This window comes from Chelonoidis abingdonii, chromosome 20, assembly GCF_003597395.2.
Source record: "Chelonoidis abingdonii isolate Lonesome George chromosome 20, CheloAbing_2.0, whole genome shotgun sequence".
NCBI lineage: Eukaryota > Metazoa > Chordata > Testudines > Testudinidae > Chelonoidis > Chelonoidis abingdonii.
In genome coordinates this window covers 10,225,421-10,244,099 of record NC_133788.1, presented here as the reverse complement: position 1 = coordinate 10,244,099, position 18,679 = coordinate 10,225,421, and the positions used below count along the sequence as shown (strand labels likewise).

Sequence of the window (18,679 nt, the reverse complement as noted above, 5' to 3'; positions counted from 1 at the left end):
CTCCTCTCGTTTGGGAGGAGTTCCGAAATCGATTTAAGGAGCCGTTTAACTCGGTATTAATGACGACGTCGTGTGAACGGATACAGCGTTAAATCGGTATATCGGCCATTAAACCGATTTAAAGTCGCAGTGTAGACCTGGCCAGAGTTTTGAGTCAGGCCCTTCTCTAGTAAATGAAGCTACAGACAATACAATTAAGGAGGAGGAGCAGCCACAGAGATTGAAGATCTGGGGTTATGATGGCTGATGTTCCTCATCAATACAATGCTTAGCAGCAGTAAAACACAGATACTCCAGGACAGTAAAACAGGGACACAGACTGTACAGGGGGGACATGTTATAACTGCATATGCTACCTGAAATATCACATTTATAACACTGTATGCAAACAAAGAGGACCTCAGCCACTGAGATGTGCAGTTTTCTACAAGGAATAGACAGGCTGCTAAGCTACTTGATCTGGCCAGAGCGAAGGGTGTCAACTTCAGCTACACAAATTGGGCAATAAAAAGTCAGGAACTTTTTTATACAGAGAGAGAAACGCAATCTACGGAGTCCAGCTGATGAATGGAACTTTATCAGGATATTGCGGTGAATCAGAATAAGGTCACATCTTCTTTCTATCCTAATTAATTCATCTTTCAAATAAGGATAATAAACGTATTGAACTGACACAAATAGAGCAAAGCTAAATTAACCTTAGGCATGCAGCAGCTTAACTAGAGGCATGATTTAACACTTGTTAAGTGAAAAGTCTGTGCGGACACTCATTTTGATTTAAGAGTGGTTTATTTCTGTTTAGATTAAATCACCTCCTAAGGCCTTCTCTACATGGGAAAATTGCAACAGTTTAACTTTACACAGGTGTCAAACCTGTATAATTAAACTGGTTCATAAACAGTTATTTTGGTTTAGGAGTGGCTTAAATAAAGATGCCTATACAGGGAAGTGTACCCGTTTAATTAAATCAGTTTTAAATCACTTAAGTTAGTACTGGCATACCTGTCTCACAGGGTTGCCAACCCTACAGCATTGGCTTAGAGTCTCCTGAAAGCAGCATCAATCTCCTGGTGACTATTGAAAGCAATCCAGGATATTTTAATAGGATATTTTAAGAAAATGACACTACATCATGCTGGGAGCGGGGGAGGAATCTCCCAGAATAACTTCAGTCAGAGTTGGCAACCCTACTCTCTGGCGTAGACAAGCCCTTAATTTCTCCAAGTGCTTTGAAAGGCATTATGGTAAGTGTAAAAGACAAGTGTTGTTACACTATGAAATAAAATGAAAGGGCAGCTTGCAGAATAAACAGTGGTACAAATAAAGGGTTTTTTTGGAAAGCAGGGGGGAGAAGGAAGTTAGTTTTGTTTTTAATAAAAAAGGAATGGATTTCCTGGTTTTCATCCATGCTCAAAATTCCCAAGTTATCGCTTTCAGAGAATCTGTCTGACAGAACTGCTATGACAGGTTATGTAACTAAAAAAACAAAACAAAATGTAAGCTTGTCTCCAAGTGATGGAAGAGCAGCAACATTATCTGCCTGGTTCAGTCACTGAAGGTTTTTTTGTTTTGTTTTTTTTAAACTCTACCTGAATTACAAGGAGTGTTTTTTAAAAAAAAGAACGCTAAATAAATCCCCAAATTTCCAGGTGAAAAGAACCTGAGATGCATTGTCACTCAAAACTGGATGGCTGGATTTTTAGATACCGTAATTAGATTTTTAATTCCAGGAGAATTTTCATATACTAAATATGCAGAGTTCTCTGGTGTTTTCAGTTTTAAGACAAATCTCTGTTTTAGCTCATGATGTTTCTTCTGATGGCCTAGAGTGGTTGGTGGGGAAGGCACGGGTGAGGTCATGTATGGGCATTTTATAAGGTTGGTTTTGTACTCAAGTTTTCTTTGTAATACTGTGCAAAACGAAAAAAAGAAAACCAGACAGCTAAATCTGTGACTCAATTAAACACGCTATTTTCAGCCAGCAATTATGATAAGACCGTCTTGTTAAACGAAACGTACACATTTTCACTGTGTGCAGCACAACCTGAGGCGCACACAACAAAAATAAATCAACACGGGACTCCTGTCAAGAACAGAAAATGCACATTAAACATACAAATCTTTGTCTCTTGTTTTGAGACACAGATTTGAAAATTGGTGAGGGATGATCAGGGCCAGAGAGGGGAGATGGTGATTGTTTGTGGTTCTCAAGAAGTTGTTTTTGACTCTTCACCATTTTGTTGGGATGAAAATTATAAGAAGGCTGTGTCTGAATGAGTCTCAGGGCTACCAGCAATGAGATCTATCTTTAACCTGGGGTAGGAAAACCCCACAAGGGAGATACTCAGTGCAATTATGTTTCAATGTAAACCTCTGTCATTCATCCCCCACTCCCAGGAACCAGGTGCTAAAGGAGATCAGACACAGACAAGGCTAAGAGGGAGATCGATGAGAGCCAAGGGGGAACATGTCAGAAATAATCATTAGCAATTCAATTTGATTGCAAAGTATCAAAATACTGTAGTTAAACTGTCTTGAAATACATTTTCCTCCTGTTTGATCAATAAAAGCTTCTTTTCTCATGAAGATTTAAGGACAATTAAACATTTGCTTCACCATTCAAGAAATGAAAGCACCAATTTCAGCACAAGCAGGTCACATCTCATAACCAGCTCCACGGAACAAGATATCTGTCTGTCTTCAGATCCCCACACGCAAGGAAAGAAGCACATCTCTACAGCTGCTGTTTTAAAAGCAACTGCCTTAGGAACTAGATCCAAGATTTTCTTCTCCTTCCACTTCGTACCATGCTACAGCTCCAGCTGCCTGCTACCTGTCAGATTTCAAGTGAACATTCTGCACTGTGCTGGATTTCATCAGAAAATTATTAAGCCATGGGAAAATGCATTCACTAGTGAAACTTCTAGGCAGCATTAGCTCTGCTGGTGGCCAGAACCGCCTGTCAAGAGAAGGGGTCTGGAGGGATACATACGTGTATTTCCCTTGGGAAAGGCTGGAAGAGAAAACATATTGACTTACCTTCTCTGCATACTTGAACTTGACATAGAACCAACTTGACTTGATCATTGTCTCACCTTCTGCCCTTGAGAGAGTGTGTGTGTGGGGGGGGGAAACTAGTCTGCTGAAGAATAGCAGTGTGCCAGCAAGGTTCCTCCAGAGTCAATGTTTTCCCAAGGATGGCACAGTATTTAGAGAGGTGAGGGATTGTGTGTGTGTGAGAGGGTGGGGTGGGAAAGAACAAACAAAAAAGATGCTCTCCCTTTGTGGCTCCAATTTTGTCCCTCTATGCCCTCCTAATGCTGAGCGCGATCTTGCCTTCTGAAACAGTGCTCTCTGAATGCCTCGCTCTGAGTTTCTCTGTCAGCTTGGCTGTCTGACAAGAGAATTCCTCAAATGGACTTCAGCTGCATTCATCACAAATGGCACATGTCAGTAAAGCCAGGAGGCTGGCTTCAGACTTGGCAGCCTCCCAGGACCAGGACCTCCCCCAGTGGGATGAATAATGAATTCCAGCACTTCCCTCCAGGCACAGATTAACACCTGGCTAAACATTATTCTGACAACAGCGCTTGCCCATTCGGAGAGTTCACCACGTGGCTTTAACCCCTTCCTCCCCCACTAATCAGGACAACAGCATTCTTAGGGTGTCCCCTCAAAAGTCCTCCCCCGACCCCAAAGAAAGATTACAGAACTAAATATAGTTTAGAAACAACAAAGCCTCTTAAGCATAAAGCAAATATCTCCTTTCCAATTCTGCAGTGTTAGTAACACAGCCATGTAACCAGAGCACACAATCAAAAGCAAGACTCTTCCTCTCACTCTAAGCCTCTCTCCTCCTGGATAGACAAAGACTAATCTTTGATACCATCAGATTAATATTTTGCAATACCATGTGTGAACACTTTTACCAGCCAGCAACATGAGACTAACATTCACAGAAACACAGAAATTGCAGTTGGAAAAGACCTATTAGACCATTCATTTCTTCCTTGCCAGTGCAGGATTAGTTCTCAATTTCCTGTCTTAGTTGCACCTCATCAGCAGCTCCCCTCTTCCAATTCCATATTGGAACCTGGTGCATATCAGGTTTTGAAGGAAGGATAGAAAAAACAGACTATTTTATTTCCATTTTATTTGTTGTATACTAAGAGTAATAACTAAGTAGACATGTATCCTGATGTACTCTTTACGAGCTCAGCACCTCAACTTGAGCACAAAACCTCACAAAGAAAATGACTTTCTTACATTTATGTAGGTACTTCTATACAATGAGCATATGGGCCACGTTAGTGCCCAACAAATATTAATTTATATACCCAACGACCATATGAAACAGGGAAGTAGTAATCTCTCTCTGCCTCAAAGGGGGAGCAATGACTTGCCCACAATCACATAGCAAGTCTGTGGCAAGGTTGAGAAGTGAACCCATATTTTTTTAAGTCCCAGTCTAGTGTCTAAGCTATGAGACCACCTTTCTTAGTCCTGCTTTGAGTACAGAGGACTGGACTACATGACCTCTCAAAGTCCCTTTCAGTTCTATGATTCTTCTTTGTTAAACAACTATTTATTTCTTCAAAACACTAAGGGTATGGCTACACTTGCAACTTGAAAGCGCTGCCGCGGCAGTGCTTTGAAGTGCGAGTGTGGTTGCAGTGCCAGCGCTGGGAGAGAGCTCTCCCAGCGCTGCACGTACTGCTACGGGTGTAGCTTGCAGCGGCACTGTTTTCACTGAGGCTTTACAGAGCTGCATCTTGCAGCACTCAGGGGGGTGTTTTCTTCACATCCCTGAGCGTGAAAGTTGCAGCGCTGTAAAGCGCCAGTGTAGCCATGGCCTAAATTTGGGGGTCATTTTTAAATACAGCTTCTGGTTTTGAGGGTGTAATTTTGTGCTGGCCATCAATTGTGGACTGAAAGATTAGCATGTTAAATATTCTGCAAATTAGGCTGATTGATTCAAAATAAAATGCTTTGTTCCTGCAATTGTATCAAATCTAAATGGGGCTATTAGTCTTAGAATTATTATTGTTTGTGCCTAAAAATTCATTGCAGGCCCCAAATTATCTCCCCCAACATCTCCCCGCAACCAGAGAGAGAGAGAGAGAGAGTGTATGTATATAAAAACTAGCATAGGCTGGGCTAAAACCCAGATGAAAAGTAGACCCTAAACATTCCCTGCCAAAAAAAGGTCTTCTTAATGCAGAAAGCTCTGGACAGTGCATGAAATACATGCTGTGATGACTGCATGACTGAGGCCACTAAAGTACCTGCCAACAGCAGTTTCCACAGCTGCCTAAGGGATGTAGATGCACAACCTCCACTGAATTTAATGAAAGCTGTGACTAAAAACCTTAAATGGCTTTGAAAATTTCAGCCTCTGTTGGTTTATGGGTGTGATGTTATCTAATTAAAATATGACCATTCAGATCATTGTTGCTACCACTGTTCTATAATGGCAACAGATCTTGTACACAGTCTATCAAGTAAGGTGTTAATGGAAAAGTTATAATTTGTTTAGTATGATTTTCTCATTTGTATGCATGTATTGTTTTGGTATCTGAAGTTATGAATATCGACTATGAACATGTATTTCAAATGTGTTAGCTCATGTGGTAACACCCACAAGGTATTTAGTCGGTGCATCATAAAGGGAGGATTCAAGCTGAATGGCTTATCAAGGTACACTTAACTCACAATGGACCTTGGAAGTTGCCCATCCACACCTGATGGACTTTGATGTGAAAATTCTGAGTATGGGTAATGGCCGGGGCTAAAGCATGCACGGACATATGACTTGCCCACATGACTCCAAACACCATCTTGTTACCTGTAATTTTCTACAAACTAGCACAATGGGTTTCCCCTTCACTTGGCAGAAGCTATAAAAAGCCTGGCAAACATCTCCGTTTTGCCTCTTTCCTGCTCAAGTCTCTGAACTTATACTAATGGGAGCATTCTAACCATGGGACAGAGGGAGAACCTTCCAATGATTTGGCAGCAAACAGAGTCTTGACTAAGCCAGCAATTTATTTCTGCACTGCTACAAGCCTGATCCAAGAATTTTTCAACTGTTGTGTATTTGATTCCTTTAACTAATTTTAACTCTCACCTTTTTCTTTCTTTATTTTTATAAACAAACCTTTACATTTTAGATACTAAAGGATTGGCAACAGCATGATTATTGGGTAAGATCTGAGTTGTATATTTGCTTGAGTATGTGGTTGGTCCTTTGGGATCAGAAGAACCCTTTAGTTGATTAAATTGGTTTTAAATAACCACTCATCATTAAGTTTAGTGTTTTTGGTGGTAGTACAAGAACTGGAATACCTAAGGATGCTGCATTTCTGACTTGTTAGCCAGTGTGGTGAGACAGATGTCTACTTTTGTTGCTGGATTGGTATATTTTATGGGAGAATAACCACAAGCTTTGGGGTGTGTCTGCCCTATTTCTCACCAGTTTGTCCTGAATATGGTGCGCTCAGTTGTGAACCACGACGACAATGGGAAATTTCAGAAAACAAACATACAGTTGTCACATACTAACTACAATGAGGGAAAGGAAAGGTTCAAACTGCAAGTGAAAGTGAAAATCAGATGAAACTAGAGCAGTTTAAAATATGTCAGCTTCTGATTTCTTCACAGAGTATAAGTAGCAAATAAATAAATGGACCAGACTGTGTCTAGGCCATACAAAGGTGTGCCAGTGAGGGAGATGGACAAGGACAAGGAGTCTCTCAACCCCACCTATACTTCTGCATGGGGAACTGCCATAATTGAAATCTCTGCCCAGCAACATGCTCCCTGCCAGCACCATCTAGGCTATTATCCACCCCACTAGGGGCAGGGAGGAAATGGACTGAAGACATATCCACACCTTCCCAATGCCAGTGTCCACAAAGAACAGCACCTTGGGGAGTAGTAGCATCTGGACTTGTGCTGATCCAGGAGCTCTGGGAAGGACTGTACCTGAGGCACAGTATCTCTTGGTGGGTTCTATTGTGTTAGCATGGCCCCACATTGTCCACAGCACATGAGTGTGGCTGAAAACAACAACTGAGTCCTGGATTCAGTGCTCTGGAGACAACCAGACAGTGGCTTAACAGCATCTTGTGTCAGCTTGTGTTCCATGGCTCAGGAACTCTATGTTATGGTTTTATTCTTATACTTTTTTTTGTTGGTTTTAAAAAGTGAATCTAATGCACACGAGTGGCCTGGGCTGATGTCTCTAGAGACCTTTTATAACCACAGGACAATCACAGAATAGGCAGCAGCAGTGCAAGCTTCTCCAGCTCAACAGTGACCCAGGTGGAGCTGCTCTCCATGTTCACTTAATCTTTCATACCACTGCTGAGAATACCAAAGATACCAGTTATTAGCAACCCCGTTCAACTGTTGCTTACGTGCACAGACAGCTACACAGGTGCATGTGTGCATATACACAAGGAGAACACAACCACTTAATTTTAAGCATAGCATTTATCTTCATGACTTGAGAACAGCACCATCATTTATTTTGACACTCCCTATGTCAGCATTTTGTCTGCAATGTATTTGTGTTTCATATTTAATACAGCTATTGTCTAAACAGTTCATCGTACAATAGCGTAGCTTCAGTTAGGCAATTCATCTTCATTTCTTAAGGGAATTGTCACTGCACAAACAAAACATTTGTTATGAATTCATCCCTAATACATGAAAACATCCATGTCCAAAATTATGCTAATCTGTACCTCTCTCTCATACATCTATCAACAAGATGAAGTCATTTACTGTGTAGATCCTACTTGTATGCAACGAGAACCAATATGGGGCCTTTTCTACAGGTAGCTGTCCTTCAGCAGAACATCTGCAATTGTCCTGAATATGGCCTTTGGATTTATTAAGTTGATTTTGCCATAATCCAATGTAGTTTACAATGTGAGGTAGGGTAAAAAAGGAATGAAGATTGCTTACTAGATTGCTTTTTAGTAGATGACTGGTACGAGTTTGTTATTACACCCTCCTAATCCTTTATAGCATCATAAATCATATGTTGTGCTTTCACTGTCCCCATTACCAAGTCATTCACATACCAACACAGGACAAACAAAACAGAGAGGCATCTTAGATTTGGCTCTGAAGATGCTTCAAAACAGTACATGACTTCTGCCCCAACACCCCGTATGTTTTTCTACGTTGTTTAGCCGTGCCAGCATTTGGAGTCTGCTCCCGCCCTGGGGGACAAAGGAAAAAGATAATGATTGGAAAAACATGCCTTGCTTAACATCTCTTCTGTAGCTACCGTGGTAGGAGAGTTGATGGGATTTATGAAGCTAGCCATCTGACCCTTATTTTACCTCATACATGGTGTGGTATAAATGCACAAGCGTCAGTTAACTGGGAAGACCAGTAGAGACTCCAAGAAGCCAGATGAAGCAATGGATCCACCACCTAAGGCTCCCTGATCCTCCTGGATGATCTCTGCTAGACCCAAAATAGGTTAAAGCAGCCTAAAGGTTCAAAAGGCACTGCCCTCTACAAAAGATACACTGGGATTGGGTGGAGGCAGGCACGTCAACTCTGAAACAGCTCTGATCACATCCACTCTGGAAAAATTCTCAGCTGGCTGCTTGCCACCACCAGAACAGGAAAGATTCTACGCTTATTTTACTGAAGTTCCATTTACACCTTCCAGACTAGAAAATTAAGCATGAGATTGTTACAAATGTGGGGCATCAACTAGATAACCAATATACTCCCATCTCCACCAAAGCGTTAGAAGAATTATTGTTAGGAAGCTAGGAAAGGGAAGAATATTTCAGAATTCATACGCAGATTCTAAAGCATCACCAAAACCAGTGACCATTGGAAAACTATTAGGAGCAGAGGGCAAAGGTATATGAGTTCTGTAAAGGTGCAAACATTTCCAAAGATCAGAATATCCCAACAAGGGAGACTAAATTTAATTTAAAATAATCCAAAACTATGAAGCTTTTATTGTGTGTCCCTTTTCATCTCCCAGAGGAGGTGGCCAATTCCCCAAGATTTAGAACGGGCCAACAATTCAGATTCGTTTCATGACAGCCGCATTTCCTAGCAGCATTTCTGTTCCAGAACAATTCCAAAATTCTGCCAGCTCGGTCTTCACCCAAACTCCTTTACATACCAAAAAGGCAGTGAGCTCAGTGCAGGGGTTGCCGAGGAGTGGTGCCAAAATGAGTGGGAATTTAAAAACAAAACATGATTTGTCTCTAAAACAATGTGCTAAACAAACCAGGATTCCAATGTCCTCAGAGGACCCAGATTACAGGGTGCATTTGATTCACATGAAAGCCTAAGGAGAATCCTCACTGTTCTGGCTCACGTACAACAATGTGGCATCTTGCTGTCTGTCATAAATAGGATAACAATCCTTTCTAGTTTCTTATAACATGCTCTTCCATCAACACCATCTGCTCCTTCATCTTGAGAGTCGTCTGAAAATCTCTTCATAAACATGCTGCTGTCAAATCATACTGAGGCCCATATTTTAAAAAGGAAACTCTGGTTTAAATCCAACTCAGGTTGGAAGTATTTGAGAGCTATTATGATTTGATAGCCATGTAGAGTAGGGTTGCCAATCCTCCTGGTTTCAGCGGGAGTCTCCTAGAGGCTACTGAAGCCAAACCTGGAGATTTTAGGCGCTAAAAGTCTGGCAGGGCTGAGGCAGGCTCCCTGCCTACTCTAGCTCCATGCCATTCCTGGAAGTGGTCAGCACATTCCTGCAGCCCTGGGGGAGCGAGGGCGTCTCCACGTGCTACCCCCGCCTCAAGCACCAACTATGCAGTGCCCATTGGCTGGCAACTACAGCCAATGGGAGCTGCAGGGGTGGTGCCTGCAGAAGGGGCAGCGTGTGGAGGCCCCCTTGCCCTCCTCCCCCCCGCCTATCAGCTGCTGCCAGAGGGATGTGCTGGTCGCTTTCAGGAGCTGCCCGAGGTAAGCGCCGACCAGCTGGAGCCTGCACCGTAACCCCTGCCCAGAGCCCACACCCTGCACCCAAACTCCCTCCCAAAGCCCACACCCTGCACCTCCTCCCACACCTCAACTCCCTGGCCCCAGCCCAGAGCCCATACTCAAACTCCTTCCCAGACCCTGCACCCGCACCCCCTGCCCCAGCCTGGTGAAAGTGAGTGAGGGTGTGTGGGGTGGGGGATGGATGGAGTGAGTGGGGGCAAGGGCAGGGGCAGGGCAAGGGTGTTTGGGTTTGTGTGATTAGACAGTTGGCAATCCTAGTGTAGAGGCAAATTAGTTAGTGTTCACAGTAATTGTAACCAGCACCACGTTTGTCAAACTCAGCAGAGAAATCAAGAATTAAATGGGCTTGGAGACCAAATGTATCTCTAAACCCCCAGAGATGGATCGTTCAGGGTGGTTCCATGCCATATAACTAGTGTGAGGTGGGGAAGCAGGCACTCCCATCTAGATATGAGTTATTTAAATAGTTAAGAGTGTCCAGGATTGTACAAGAAGAGTTTAACCTTTCAATCGCATAAATCCGTTTTTTTTGTTTGGCTGCCTTCCATCACACGTACGTGTGTGTGCGTGTGTGTGTGTGATGGAAGGAGGGCTTTCATCCCCAACTGTGTCAATTTAACACTTTTATATTTGGGTAGGGATGGGATTAAACATCAGACACTTGTTCCTTGGTATAATTTACTGCAGCCACACCAATGTAGAGTCAACGTTAGGTTTCCAATAGCCAAGCAACATAATGAGTGTTCCCCCACAGGAGTTTTTCAAACAGTCTCTCAAAGACACGGGCAAATCAATTCCAAAAAATTGGTAATTTCCTTCATTCCTGAATTTGTGTGTTCTTCATGACAGTAATTGTCCAGTGTGGGAAATGGCAGCAGCCCAGAACAACCCTGCGTATCTCAGGATACACCAGATCAGAAGAGCTCCTCTTTACTAGAGCGTCGCTTCCTGACTCAAAGGGACCTAGAACGCAGTTCAGGGTACCAAGAAAAAAAGGATAGCTTGAAGAGCCATCTTTTCTTGTGAAATACTAACGCAGAGTGCAGCGGTGGGGCACATTAAATTCACAAGTGAGCTCACCTTTCAGGCTGAAATTAAGGCTAAGGAATAACACCACCTCTTAAAAGGTTCAAAGAGTGGGAAACAAAAAGTTTATAGATGACAAGTTCTATACCATCACTAAGTTTACATATTCAGATTCAAGAGACAGACTGGCCACATCTATACCCAGTATGGTTAATCAAAGTCAGCCTCCTGATTGCTCACAATATGTTATTTCTGACATATTGAGTTATATCAAGTTACATCAAGGAAAGCCACTGACATTACATGACATAAGTAATTGTGCCACAATTCCATGTGTTAGGATACTCAGAACGTTGCTTAAAATAGGTATTTTTCATCTCTCAGATATAAACTGCAGCTTTTTTATCTGTAATTTTAAAAAAAGGCAGCCAAACAAAAAAAAACTGATTTATGCGATTGAAAGGTTAAACTCTGCTTGTACAATCCTGGACACTCTTAACTATTTAAATAACTCATATCTAGTTCTTATACTAGTGCTAGGTTATTTGAGTGTCAACTTTCCAAGCAGGTCTACCTTATCAAGAGAAAAACTTGCATTTTAAGAACACACAAGTGGTCTGACCTACACAGGTCTCAGCTTCACATATGCAGAGCAGATTAATTCCTGGGACGCTCCATCATCTTGCCTTGCTGAAAAACACCTTGTAGTATACCACTTAGGCATCCCTCTATCTCCCTCACTTACATATGGAACAGGAATTGCACAGCAAGAAGGGGGAGGCGGGGAGGATGAGCTTCAAGGAAAGGAACACAAAGGGTATAGGTGTAAAGGATATTGTGTGTATATATATATACACACACACACACATATATATATACACACACACACACATATATATATACACACACACACACACACACACACACACACACACACACACACCATCAAACAAAATCCTAAGAAAGCATTTAGTTCTGGAAATGTGGAGACATCAAGGTTTATAGGACTCAGGCCCCAATTCAGCAAGGTACTTAAGCAAGTGTTTAAATCTACCTCTATTCAACAGAACACTTAAGAACATGCTTAACTCTAAACACATCCCTTTAAAGACAGCAGAATAGATCCTCAGGTGGTGTAAATTGTCATTGCTCCACCGACTTGTATGGAGTGATGACCATTTACAGCATTTGAGATCTGACCAATGAGACTTAAAAATATGCTTAAGTTTTCTGCTGAATAGGGGGTCACACCTCCTGTACTCTAGTTTGTATGTTCGGTAACACTGCATCTTTCTATTTGACCTTACATTGTTGTTTTTTTGTTTTTCTGAATGTACAACTATTTAAAAATGTTAAATAAAAATTAAATCAAATTTGCACTACTGCATGCTTAATACATTATAAGATGTGCAATGGTGTGTTTCCATAACCAGTGGGATTTGAGCCTTCATGCTAGACAAAATTTATTCTGTGACCCTGCATCCAGAACTATAACTCACCCTGTCACCCTTCTGCTTTAGCAAAAGAGGAATTTGTTGATGCTATATTGTGTGACAGCTCCCTGCCACCCTCATCTGTGAGCCAGCTCCCCCCTCCAAAAAACCTCCCCCACCCCACTCCTTAGCACTATACCAGTCCCACTTTGCCTTTAAGGCAAATTTCAGTTGCCCAACTCTCCAGAGGCTTCTCCTTGCAGAATCCAGCCCTGTCACTAGATGCCCCCAGACATACAAATTCAGCTTTTTCCAAAGAGACAAAATACACACCAGCCTGTTGGCTCAGCTGAGGACGCACATCTCACTTTACTATAACAGCACTAACGTGACATTATAGTAAGACAAGAATAAGTATTTAAAAAGAACAAAGATTAAAATGATTCCAAGCAGAGAATGGAAAATAGTTACAAATAAAACAAAAGTATAACATGCTTCTAACTATCGACATATAAGCTAACAGGCATCAAGCTTTGTCTAAACCAGTTCTCACCTATAGCCATGTCTCAGTGTCACCAGCCCCCTTGGTTGGGGATCCATCATTCATAGGTGCAAAGAGCGATGACCTGTTTGTTCCCTCAGTGAAGGACAACCAACGTCTTTTTGCTTCTCCTTATACTCACAAAAGTTTATTGTTTTTATCCTCAGCCAGAATTAATCCCTGCAGTTCAGATTCCAGGGTCTTCTGATGCCTACTGCACATCCTTGTGTTATTTGTGCCTCCAGTTTACCTTTGATACAAATGAACTGCCCTTCATCTCTGGCATCACCACGGTCAATCCGAGAATCAGGGAGATAACTATCCTCCCTCTGGTCTGGAAGAAACCCTGTTTGGTTACTGATATTTATGCTTCAAAGTCTGTAAGTATCCCTAATTCCTTATATGGTATTAATACATACATTTCACAACGGTATTATTGATCAGTGTGTCACCAGCTTTCATTTGATATCCTATCCCTCATTCTTGATAGGTAAATATGACAGTAATGTGTTAGATGTAGTGCAGTGGTTCTCAAACTTTTTTACTGGTGACGCCTTTCACACAGCAAGTCTGAGTGCAACCCCCGCTTATAAATTAAAAACAAACACTTTCCTATGTATTTAAAATCATTATAAATGCTGGAGGCAAAGTGGGGTTTGGGGTGGAGGCTGATAGCTCGCAACTGCCCTGTGTAATAACCTCACAACTCTGAGGGGTCCCAACCCCCAGTTTGAGAACCCCTGGATAAGAGGAATTGACAACAGAGCCTGTCTACACTGACCCTTATGAAGCTCACTCAGTCTAAGTTACTGATCCTATATAGATATATATTAAAAAACCAGTGTGGGCCAGATTCTTGGTTTCAGACTTTGTGCATCTGGTGCAGTTCAGGAGGGGAGGGATGTTAATGTGATTTGTATTCCCTGAATCATGAGGTTGCCATGCTCCACCTCCCCCTGGCGTAACGCAGAGGAGCCTGAAAGCCAATTAACATTACTTGGCTGCCCATGGTTTCAAGGGATGTTACAGCAACCAAGGATAGCAGCGATACAGGACCTGTTATCCTGGCCCCAGTCACTCCACATACAGCAGGGGCTGGGATGCATGACACTGAAGGCACTACACTGGATCTACACCACTCAGGGATTTCTGTCATTTGAATCCCGACTGAAGGCTATTTTGCACATAGAGAGCAGCAAGAATCAGCTGAAGAGAGTGAAGACTCTAGCTTTGTATGTACACAAGCATGTATGCATCATGCACGGAACCCATCATGTACAAAAGCACACAGCAGCAAAAATTGGCTGAACGTGCATAGAGAATGCAGCCCTGCATGTACACACACATATGCAACATACAAACATATGGTACCATACAAGAAGACATACTATATAGAATATAAAACCACAAAGCAACCTGCCAATTTTAACTTATGTTGCCGTTTAACTTCAAAGTGATTATAATGAGTGTGAAGTTTCCCTTTAAAAATGAGGTTATGTTCTTTAATATTCATTGACTTCTAGCTTGCTTCCCACACACAACACATTATTTACTCTACAGTGGCTTGGTGCATCAATTATGGTAATACTTTGTGAATAACATTTGCATTCGCGCAAAATGAGCCTGGTTACTTACCACTAGTAGAACCATTCCTCTGGAAAAAACTGTCACAAACGTACGAATCATATGTCTCCACTTACACAGACCAGCAATGATACCAGTTTATTAAAAAGATTCAGCTTTTTTTTTTTTTTTTTTTTAAACTCGTCTTTGAGAACAGACTACTTGATAGTCTTTTCCCTTTGCTTATGTGGTCACAAGAAAAGGCCAATGAACACAACTAGTTTCACAAAGTTGAGTTAATATTTTTTAGATCAAGGGGCAATATACCTATTACATCAGCACATTCTAACACAGCCAGGATAGCTAAGCAGCAATGACTCTTGATTCATGTTTCAGCTGCTTAAGCCAAATTCCTGTCTCAGTTATACTGTTGTAAAAAAGTTACTAACATTTTTGGTAACTGTTGTTCTTCAAGATGTGTTGCACATGTCCACTTCACCAGGTTCGTGTGCATGAGTCAGATTTTTTCCTAAGGACGGTAGGTCTGCCGTCAACACTGTCACACCACTAAATGATAGTAAAAGGGCAGAGCTGTCACAGACCCCTCTTAGTTTCTTCTTATCAGACAGACTCCAACAGAGGGGAAGGAGAGTGGGTCAGGAAGTGGACATGCAACTTCAAAGTGAAAATCATCATCTCAAAGAACAATAGTGACAAAACAGGCTAGTAACAGGTTTTTCTTTCAATGTTTGCAGATGTCCATTCTGCTACTGATAACGCAGAGGCAGTTCAACCAGAGATGGGTTCCGGAGTCTATCTGAACAGCTGTAGAACAACAGGTTCTCAGAACGCTGAGACATAACATAATGAGTTGTAAATGTATCCATATTTGCTACAGACACCTTGGCCAGAAATGCTACAGAAGTGCTTGAGATCCTGTAGAGCATGCTATCACCTGCTCAGCGGGGGTACCTTGACAATGTCGTGGCACAGACATATTCAGGATGAAATACCAAATGAAAACTTCTGCGTCATGATTAGAAGGGGTTTTCATCCTGTTGGGATTTGAAATCAACAGCTAGGATGATGTACTACCCAGTTATCTAGGTAAGGAAATAGATACACACGTGCTTTCCTGAAGAAGGCAGCCATCACTACCAAGCATTTTGTAAATACTGCCGGGGCTGCAGATAGGCCAAAAAGCAGACTGTAAGGTGATGAGTGGCGTTGACCAGAAATCTCAGGGATTCCCTGTGTCTTTGTTGGATAGCCACACAGAAATATACATGCTTCGAGTAGAGGGCAGCATACCAGTCACTGGACTCCATCTAGGAGACGATGGAGATTAGAGTGGCCATGAAAAACTTCATTTTCTTTATACATTTATTCAAATTTTGAAGTTAGAATGGATATGAGACCTGGTATCTTGTGGAGTAGCAGAGGGGCAATGTTGTAGCACAGATGTGTGCAGGATGAAATCCAAGATGAAATCTTGAGTTGAGACTGGAAGGCCTTTCATCCTGTCAGCAACTGAAATGAAGAGTTCAGATGAGGATGTAAAAGCCCTACTCTGTCCAAATAAAAGGCCAAAGCCCTTTACAGACCCAAGGTCTAAACCTTTAGAGAAGGGGGCTTAGGAAAGAATGTCATTAAATAGATGACTTAATGAGGTGGCATCCCAAAACTACTTTAGACAGTATTTCAGATGCAGATAAAGTATTCCTTATCCTTACAAAAACATTGTGCAAGGATGGTCAGCTACCACCACTCATCATGGATGTAATAGCTCCCAAAAATATTACTTTCATAGATAGGTGCAGTAAGGAGCAGGTAGCCATCAGTTCAAGGGTGGATTCATCAACCTTGCTAGCACTATATTCAAGTTCCAGATAGGAACGGGATCCATGATATGGAGATATATAACCTGTCCACACCATTTAAGAATCTGATTGGCACACTATTAGAGAACACTGAGCAGCGTGCAATGGTGGATGGAAAGCAGAGATCCCTGAGAGCTGAACTCTTACAGAACTAAGTGATAGGCCCTACTATTTCTGGTGGAACATGTAGTCCAAAATGTGCTGGATTGCAAGCAAAATTGCCTACGTTGGTGCAACAGAATAGAATCAGGCATGCGGTCTCTCGCATTTGTGGTTATAAACACCTGTTTAGCAATGTAAGAAATCTAATTGTTTTAGCAATGAACTAAGCAGCATTTAAAGTTGCAGGTCTTATGAAGGATGCAATAACTGTCTTCTACTTCAGACAATATTCAGTAGGCATCCCTCTTTGCTTTATTTGCAGCATTCCTGATACTCAAAATGGGGAATTGTGCAACTAAAGTCTAAATGGTAATTTGGTAAATGGTAGGTTCTTTTTTGTTAAGTTTCCATGGCAGGTTCATTTTTTTTTTCTTTTTTTTAAACTGGGAATTCATCAATCCAAAAACCTCTCTTAGTCCCTTTGAGATTCCACACGATTCATACAGTCATCTCCTTTCACATCCACACAACTTCCAGTCTGACCAGGAGAGAAGAAATGCACAGGATAAGCCCGCTGTACAGAAACAGAACTGCACAGTTGTAGAGCAATGTTAATAAAGGCTCCTCAGCCCTAAGTTTAAGGTGCAACTTGGACAACTGCCTGTCATGTCTGACCTGAGTGGACGGTCCAGGATATATAGTGTTACATTCATGTGAGATATAGACCACCACCAGTCTTAATACTAAGACTTGGAAAATTAAATGGAATTTGATGGCAGACCAGTGTAGACAGTTTAATACACACTGTGTTTTGTCGATCCAAATGGGTACCTGCAGGATTCTGCTTTGTCGACCATATTTAACTTGAACTGGAAATGCAAGGAGGAAAAGCCATTAGGAACAATCAGCATGGATTCACCAAGGGCAAGTTATGCCTGACTAACGTAATTGCCTTCTATGATGAGATAACTGGCTCTGTGGATGAGGGGAAAATAGTGGACGTGTTATTCCTTGACTTTAGCAAAGCTTTTGATATGGTCTCCCACAGTATTCTTGCCAGCAAGTTAAAGAAGTATGGGCCGGATGAATGGACTATAAGGTGGACAGAAAGCTGGCTAGCTCATCAGGCTCCGCAGATAGTGATCAATGGCTCCATGTCCAGTTGGCAGCCAGTATCAAGTGGAGTGCCCCTAGGGTCAGTCCTGGTTTTGTTTAATATCTTCATTAATGATCTGGAGGATGGTGTGGTTAGAACCCTCAGCAAGTTTGCAGATGACACTCAACTGGGAGGAGTGGTAGATACACTGTAGGATAGGGATAGAACACAGAGAGACCCAGACATATTAGAGGACTGGGCCAAAAGGAATCTGATGAGGTTCAACAAAGACAAGTGCAGAGTCCTGCACTTAGATGGAAGAATCCTATGCACTGCTACAGACTAGGGACCAAGTGGCTAGGCAGCAGTTCTGCAGAGGAGGACTAGGGGTTACAGTGGATGAGAAGCTGGATATGAGACAACAGTGGGCCCTTGTTGCCAAGAAGGCAAACAGCATTTTGGGCTGTATAAGTAGCCCTTCGTTGCCAAGAAGGCTAACCGCATAAATTGGGCTGTATAAGTAGGAGCATTGCCAGCAGATCGAGGGACAGTGATCATTCCCCTCTATTCAGCATTGGTGAGGCCTCATCTGGAGTATATTGTGTCCAGTTTTGGGCCCCCCTACAGAAGGATGTGGAAAAATTGGAAGAGTCCAGCGCGAGGGCAACAAAAATGATTAGGGGGCTGGGCACATGACTTATGAGAAGAGGCTGAGGGAACTGGGATTATTTGTCTGCAGAAGAGAAGAATGAGGTGGGATTTGATAGCTGCTTTCAACTACCTGAAAGGGGGATTCCAAAGAGGATGGACCTAGACTGTTCTCAGTGGTACCAGATGACAGAACAAGGAGTCAATGGTCTCAAGTTGCAGTGGGAGGAGGTTTAGTTGGATATTAGGAAAACACTTTTCACTTCCAGGAGGTGTGTGAATAGCACTGGAATGGGTTTCCTAGGGAGGTGGTGGAATCTCTTCCTTAGAGATTTTTAAGGTCAGGCTTGACATTGACAAGGCCCTGGCTGGGATGATT

The 18,679-nt window shown here is 42.2% G+C and overlaps 1 protein-coding gene across 6 annotated transcripts in view; it reads right to left on the bottom strand.

Annotated features, from left to right (window-relative positions):
- The window catches only part of AUTS2 (activator of transcription and developmental regulator AUTS2), a 986,700-nt gene that overhangs the window by 639,295 nt on the left and 328,726 nt on the right, over window positions 1-18,679 (bottom strand). The window contains exon 1 of one of the 6 annotated variants that reach the window (XM_075073932.1): window positions 3,040-3,105. The exons of the other annotated variants lie outside the window; for them this stretch is intronic. Within the exon in view, the coding sequence (XP_074930033.1) occupies window positions 3,040-3,087 (48 nt within the window). The 5' untranslated portion in view covers window positions 3,088-3,105. Of the gene's footprint in view, window positions 1-3,039; window positions 3,106-18,679 lie in introns of those variants that run through there. 6 annotated transcript variants of the gene reach the window in all.